An 8,118-nucleotide genomic window follows, 5' to 3' on the forward strand; every position below is an offset into this window, starting at 1 on the left:
GCAGCCAAACGTGAGTACAGGGACAGGGTGGAACAACAGTTTGACAACCCTCGGAGTATGTGGCAGGGACTAAACACGATCACAGACTTTAGAGGGAAAACCAGCACACCGCAGACCACGGCCTCTCTGTGTGAGGATCTAAACGTATTCTACGCTAGATTCGACACAGCGAACACCATGAGACCGGACAGTGTGCGCACTGACGTCATCCGCGGTGCGCACACTGTGTCTGAGGAGGATGTGCGGAAGTGCTTCAGGAAGGTGAACGCACGCAAAGCTACTGGTCCGGACGGGATTCCCGGCCGCGTCCTCAGGTCATGCGCGGCTCAGCTGGCTGGAGTGTTCACGCACATCTTCAACCTTTCCCTCTCTCTGTCTGTAGTCCCAGCCTGCTTCAAAATGGCCACCATCGTCCCTGTACCCAAATCCTCCACCATCTCCTCATTGAACGACTGGCGACCTGTAGCCCTGACCCCCATCGTGAGCAAATGCTTCGAGAAGCTGGTCAGGGACTTCATCTGCTCTGCACTACCCGACTCACTGGACCCTCTACAGTTTGCATACCGCCACAACAGGTCCACTGATGATGCCATAGCCCTGACACTACATACTGCCCTGTCACACCTGGAGAAGAGAGACACGTATGTGAGAATGCTGTTTGTAGATTACAGCTCAGCATTCAATACCATCGTTCCCTCGAAGCTGGACAGGAAACTGCAGGATCTAGGACTGAGCAGCTCCCTCTGCAGCTGGATCCTTAGCTTCCTGTCTGACAGACGCCAAGTGGTCAGACTGGGCAGCATCACCTCATCCCCCATCACACTGAACACTGGTGCTCCACAGGGGTGTGTACTGAGCCCTCTCCTGTACTCACTCTACACCTACGACTGCACAGCCACTAACAGCTCCAACATCATTGTGAAGTTTGCGGACGACACTACAGTGGTGGGTCTTATCACCAACGGTGATGAGACGGCTTACAGGGAGGAGGTCAGCGCCCTGACCCACTGGTGTCAAGACAACCATCTCACACTCAACGTCGCAAAGACAAAGGAGTTGATAGTGGACTTCCGGAGGTGCAGAGAAGTACACACCCCCATCACCATCAACGGCGCTGCTGTGGAGAGAGTGAGCAGCTTCCGGTTCCTTGGAGTACATCTGGCTGAGGATCTTACGTGGTCAGTACACACAAACAAAACAGTGAAGAAGGCGCAGCAGCGCCTCTTCTTTCTCAGGAGACTGAAAAGATTCGGCATGAGCCCCCGCATCCTCAGGACCTTCTATCACTGTGCCATTGAGAGCATCCTCACTGGATGCATCACCACCTGGTATGGCAACAGCACCGCCTACAACTGCAAAGCTCTCCAGCGAGTAGTGCGGTGCTCTGAACGGATAATTGGAGGTGAGCTTCCCTCCCTCCAAGACATCTACAGGAAGCGCTGCCTGAGGAAAGCGGGGAGGATCATCAAGGACTCCAGTCACCCCAGCCATAAACTGTTCAGACTGCTTCCATCAGGAAGGAGGTTCTGCAGCATCCGGTCCCGTACCAGCAGACTGAGAGACAGCTTTTTCCATCAGGCCATCAGACTGCTGAACACGTCATAGACACCTCAGCTTCACTACTGGAACTTCAACATTATGCACTCCACACTGTATATAAATGCCACTTGTTTTGCACATATTCAACTCTGTATATTTTATATATTTTATTATTATTATTATTATTATTATTATTTATTTTATTTTTTTTTACTATTTAATTTGTAAAAATGTGTATATACACACACACACACACACACACACACACACACACACACACACACACACGTAGGAAAATATTTAGTATACACATCCAGAAATGCATACACTATTATATATTGTACATATATTTATTAGTTTCAGGTTGGCCATTCTTGTATTTTGCTCGTTTGTGTTGTTGTGTTTGCACATCTCTGTTGCTTGTGGGGCTCGCACACAAGAATTTCACTCGCATGTGCTGTGCCAGTGTGCCTGCACATGTGATGTGACAATAAAAGTGATTTGATTTGATTTGATTTGATTAATTTCTTTCTTTAACTTTTTTCAACATCTCTTCTTTATTCTCATAGTATTGTTCTGGAATTTCACAGATACGTTTAAGGCTAATCAATTGGCTTACAGGTAAGCTTTTTTTGAGGTGGCTAGGATGGAAACTTTCATGACCCAGACCTAGTGCTAGATTTTTTTAATTATACTCTGCAAAACCTTTCCCACAGTTACAGTAGAGTTATTTTAATCAGTGCAGCATTTTCTTTTGTTTTGCAATGTAATGTATTCCAGTAGGTTTGGGGGTACAGAGAGGTACAGAGATTTCTCTTTTTTGTTACTTTTTTGTCAAGGAAGTTAATTTCTTTAGTGTTGCAATTAAGGGTAAAACATAAACTTGCAAAATGTCCATTTAAGGATTCTACAAACTCCAGTAATGAAGTAACTTGTACATAATCTATATACCATAATAAGTGGGAGGAAAGTGCTATTGTAGTAGTAATATAAAATTAGTTCTTTAGTTCTTCCAGGTGATCAAGAAATAGAAAGGCAAAACTGGGTGCCAGAAATGTTGAGATATGGTATGCTGGGTGTTGGTACCACACTGGCTGGTCTGAGTGTTTCAGAAACTTCTAATCTGCTTAAATATTCCAGCACAAACATCTGTATGATTTACAGAGAGTAATCCAAAAAAGAGAAAATATGCAGTGCCCTTAAAATGACAGTGAGTTTCCTGTACTCGGGTCTCCAGAGTCACCAGGTCTCAACCCAACAGTGCACCTTTGGAATGTAGTGGAACATGAGATTTGCATCATGGATGTGGAATTGACAGATATGCAGCAGTTGTGTGAAGCATTCAGGTCAATATAGACCACAAATATCTGAGGAACGTTTCCATCACTTTCCTGAATCTTCACAAAGAATTAAATCAGCTGTGAGGACGAAAGGGGCTCCAATCCAGTACTAGCATTGTGTATCTAATAAAGTGACCAGTGAGTGTATATTTATTAGTAAAATGTTAAAAGATTAGTATCAACAGCATACTTTAACTGCTTTCATGATCATATTCAGATCATGCTGCTGTTCATTTCTTTGTTTATTCACAGTGTGTGATGATCACTGGCAGTCACATCTAAAAATTAGATCCCAGACAGCTGTAAGGTTATCAACATCACCCAATGAACAAATGACTATGATTGAATGTTTCTGTGGCAACATCTGCAAGAATGCAAGAGCCCGTGAAACCATAAGCTAAATTCTCAATAGGTGACCCCTTTTAATCCTTCTTGATCTTTCTTATCATCACATTAGTCACTATTTTCTTGTGTCCCTTTGTTGAACACGAAGGTCTGGATGATCAGCAGGTCAGTGACCAGGAGAGGAGTCTCAACCAGGAGGACCCAGAGCCTCCACAGATTAAAGAGGAACAGGAGGAAACCCACAGCAGTGAGGAAGGAGAGCAGCTTGAACTGAAGCAGGAGGATGAAGGGATTAATGTCTGGACTGGAGAACAGCTGGATTTGTTGTGTAAACCTGGATTACGGCTGAGCAGAATAGGTATGTGAATCTGTAATATACAGACTTCATAATACCGAAGTGAATATGACTTATATCAAAAGGCCAGGTGATGACATCACAAAGACACGTGCATTACCGCCTGGCATACTACCTTACTGAAGACATGTTTTCTGTTAGCACAGTAAAATAAAAACTGGATTTAAAATCTTCTGTTTGTTTAAAAAAAAACAACTAAATTTTCCACAATATAGATTTAAGTCATGTTGGCCCAGAACTGTATGCAGAATGTAGGAAAATGTTAAGACAATGAAAAATGTGCATAACTGGCCACATGGACCAAGTTGGAGTAGCGAGCTTTACGCCTCATAAATGATGACTTTCTGCATGTAAACAGAATTCTTTGCTGTTCACCGCATGAGAGATAATATTTAAAACATTTGTGCACCTTAAATATCGCTCACATATCTGAGAGACCTGCTCACAGTGTAACTTCTTTCTTGTGTTGTGTCCATCAAGACCTCCCACAGCAACATGATTGTAAGGAAAATGAGGATCTGGATGACCCACAGGTCTGTAGCCAGGAGAGGAACTCCAGTCTGGACCAGCAGGACACAGATCCTCCACAGACTAAAGATGAACAAGAGGAAATCTCCACCAATCAGGAAGAAGAGCAGCTTTCACTGAAGCAGGAAACCAATATGAGTAAGTAGCTCACTGTTTACGCTAATATTAGCAGCTAACTAGCCAATTACCTTACTGAGACGACTGTACCACTTCGTCGTCAGAAGCCGCCACATGCTTCCTTTTCAGATGCTTGTGAATCACTGTTGTACTGCCATCGAAGGGCTGTTCCATTTTGGAGATTTTGCATTGGAAATTCTTCTCTTTTATTTTCTCAGAAGGCTCCCAGACTTAACGACAGCTGGCGTCCTTGTAGATGCATTGCTGCTTTCTTTTGTTTCAGTCCATTATTACACTCTTAAATCCTACTTTTTCCTGCATCTTTCAGGATCTTACAAAGCTTCAAACGACGCTTTGCTATTAAATTAGTTGTTGACTTTTAAAGTCGACGTAATCGTGACTAGTTGACTAATCGTGGCAGCCCCAATAGAGGCACATGAAAAATTTAAAGACCAACTGAAATAAGGAAACTGACTGATTCCAAAAGCCAAAATTTCTAGCTTCCCAGTGGCCCACCTGGCAAGACTGTCCTATGTTGGTAAGAATTGTTATAAATGAGCCCAACGAATTGCAGTCATCGCTCCTTCGTTTGTGCTGCGCTCCTGCACCTGCAGGCGCACTTACAGTGAATATCAAATTTAATAACAGGAAGTTAACTAAACATGTAATTCTTTTCCTTCTTGGTTTTGGCCAATTGACAAAAGAACAGGTTATTTGCATGGCTGTGTTTTGTAAACACAGGGTGTTGTGAGTAGAAGAAACAGTCATGAATTTTGGCAAGTCCTAAGCCTAATCAGGGTCACCTCATCCAGCCATATCTGTATGCTTTATCAAAAAGGAAAGCTTTAAGCCTAATCTTAAAACTAGAGAGGGTTTCTGTCTTCTGAATCCATACTGGCAGCTGTTTCCACAGAAGAGGGACCTGAAAGGTGAAGGTTCTACCTCCCATTCTCCCAACCAATCAGGCAATGGATAATTAATCTAAAAAATACATAAATACTGTAGTGAGTGTCCTGTAAATTTTAAGTAAAGTGTTAAATGTTTTCTGCACTTTAACTTTTAAATGACAACATTTTGTTGTTTTGTTTGATTGTATATTGTCTGTATTTTCTCACTGTAGATGGTCTGTAGTTGATATCACATATTTGTGATTCATCACAAGAGTTTAAATCACTTGAGAAATGTACGATTCCAAAGTTAAATCGATCACAGAAGAAGAGTGTTTTTCATAGAGTTTGTAAATGAGCAGCCAAAATGGTTTTAAATTAGTCAGCAAAACAGCTTCTCCCCACAACATGCCTTTCATTGGTATATCTGAGCAACATGCTTATCATGTGGAACCTGCTAATGGTTAAGATTACCTTGTAATTTCTGAAACATGTGTTGTTGTTGTCTTTTTTTTTTTTTTAATCTGTCACTTCAGATTTTCCACAACAAGACTGTAAGGACAAAAACCCGCTTGTACTGAAGCAGAAGACTGAAACTTTTCCTGCTTTTCCTGAAGAAAGTGACCACAGTGACCCAGAACCAAGCAATGAACAGCTACTTTCTCAAAACTTCATTTTCATAAGGTTTTTGGAAGCTCAGTTTCTGTTTTCACACATGGACAAGACAAACAGAGTTTGTCTTGCAGCATAAAATTTGTGCACCTTTATCACCTTTTTCTGACGTTATTGTTTTATAGTTTATGGGCTTTGTCTTGGCTGAAGTTTCTTCATTTCTTTCGTCATGGCATTGGCAGTGCTTGAGATATTTTTGGTGTCTTGATGTAAAAAGAACTATTTCTCAAAAACACAATTGGAATTGTCTGTATAAAAAAAATACATGTGTTCATGAGGTAGCCTTAATTAAAGCCAGTTGTTTATCTGAAGTTCACAGTTTGAAGGTGTTTAAAGCAGCAAACAGTTGCAATCACTTTTCGCTGACTTGCACACTGCTAGAAGTCCTGTTGTTGTTTTTGTTGTTTGTTTGTTTTTACATTTTCTTTACATTGGCTTGACATATTTGGGAAGTGCTTTGTATACAGAAAAGGAATATTTTCGGGAATGACAATGTTAAGCAGTTACTCATATTGTTTGTGACCCACATACTTAGGTTGTTTATTCTCTATGTTTATATCATATCTTGTACTGCTTTTATGTGAGCACCTGTTGATACCCAGCTGTTGTTTTGAGATATAATAATTTGGACTAATGTGTAACTTTAACAGTGTTCCATTTTGAATGGTTTGTGATATGTTGGTTGGTAGAAACTGAAACTGGATTTGAAGATGCACTTGGTAATTATTTTATATATATGTGAGTCACTTTGATGGTCCAAACTGTCCAAAAGTTGTAGAATAATTTGTGAAATTTATAGCTTACATTTAACTGTGCAAATTGATTTAAAGGCATAAAAATATCTGTAGTATTAATTGCTTCTTACTATGAGGTTGGCATAACAGTCATTATTCCTGACCCTATGGGCTGACCTTACTATAAAAATGATGGATGAAAAGGTAATTGGAAGAAAGTCCAGAAAGTTATGCAAGACAAATGTTGAATATTATAGAGGAATGCAAAGTTGTGTAAATTCATAGACTGGTCAAAGTGACACATTAATAAACACATTTAATAGATAAATGTTTTTAAGAAAATGATTTTGACAAAATTGGGGAAATCAATCTAGTTTAAGATGGAATTAAATCAGTTTAAAGATAAAATATGGATAATTATATAATAAAGGAGGAGGAGCTCCTCTCCAATAAAGGAGCTCAGAAGTGCCTCGGGAGTCTTCATCTTTATTCATTTTTGTTGGCTTTTGGCCTGCATGTGCTTAAGGCGAACAGGCTAGAGGTCTTTCCTTTCTTTTAAGTTTCTGATTAAGTTGTATGTTCAATAAAACTGTTGGCATCTCCTGTAAATTTTGTGTTTTTGTTTAAATTGTGTTCCAAAAGCCTGAACCAACATCTTTCCGGCCTGAAGAAATTCTGCAAAGCCTTTAAAATTTGCAACCCCACAATCCTGCTGCTCTTTGAAAAACTAACAGTACTTCTAAACGAGATGTTAAACAGGGCTTCGTGTGATCTGCCTTTTGGTGAAGCAACTGGCCAGAAAGATTCAACACATTCAAGGGGCTTCATCATACTGACTTCCTTCTCTTCCTTCTCGGACTTTCCAGGTCCTCAACCGTACTCCATCAGAGGCTTCTGAAGTTGTTTTTCAGAACAAAAGTGGAGCACATAATAGCAAACACTGAACACACAACTCCCCTGTCTGCCAAGAGCATGTCTGAGAACTTCCCTTTATAGCACAATCAGTGACGTGAAGACACATTGTTCAAACAAATCTGCGATGGTATTTTCAGATTAAGTTAGCCAATTAGACATTACAGTGGACTTAATGCAGTCCACAATTCCTTAGGAGGTACTCAACATGAATTTAAACCAGCCTGAATTTAATTAAATAACACACCCCTCCCTCTCTGAGCTTCAGTAACACCAATTTGCATCAAAATCTTGATTAAATCAAAATTCAAGAATCGTTTTAACTGTCTGAGTTAGGTTCAGTCTTCACAGTCACTGGAAGCTCTAATCTTACCGACGTACAGGTTCCAGACCACAACTGAGGCAGCAAATCCAAAAGTGCTTTTCTCCACAGAACCAAACTAGGTCGGTCCTGAAAAGAAGTAACTAACAGGTGTTATACTAATTCATAATGTTTATTATTTTATTACACCATGCAGGCTGCACTTCATTTACCTCAGTGGCAATATAGTGAATTAGACATGTGTAATTAATCTCGTTTGACGTATAGATAGGTGGTCTTGTTATGTATTTAACCCATGTAGAAATTCTCTGCCCACTCACAATTTGAAAATTGTGAAAATTTGTTTATGCTTTATTTTTGTTTATTC

The 8,118-nt window shown here is 40.4% G+C and overlaps 1 protein-coding gene across 1 annotated transcript; it reads left to right on the top strand.

Moving 5' to 3' along the window:
* Positions 1 to 3,217: 3,217 nt before the first annotated feature.
* LOC146553063 (uncharacterized) lies at positions 3,218 to 6,878 on the top strand. Its single transcript, XM_085255098.1, has 4 exons — positions 3,218 to 3,263; positions 3,373 to 3,582; positions 4,060 to 4,245; positions 5,648 to 6,878. The coding sequence occupies exons 1-4, from the start codon at positions 3,218 to 3,220 to the stop codon at positions 5,860 to 5,862; spliced, it is 657 nt and encodes a 218-aa protein (XP_085111224.1). The 3' UTR covers positions 5,863 to 6,878.
* Positions 6,879 to 8,118: the final 1,240 nt, after the last annotated feature.

The sequence above is a fragment of the Mchenga conophoros genome, linkage group LG18 (genome assembly GCF_057382185.1).
Source record: "Mchenga conophoros isolate Kocher_MC1m ecotype Shallow Benthic linkage group LG18, M_conophoros_male_GT1.1, whole genome shotgun sequence".
Taxonomy (NCBI): Eukaryota; Metazoa; Chordata; class Actinopteri; order Cichliformes; family Cichlidae; genus Mchenga; species Mchenga conophoros.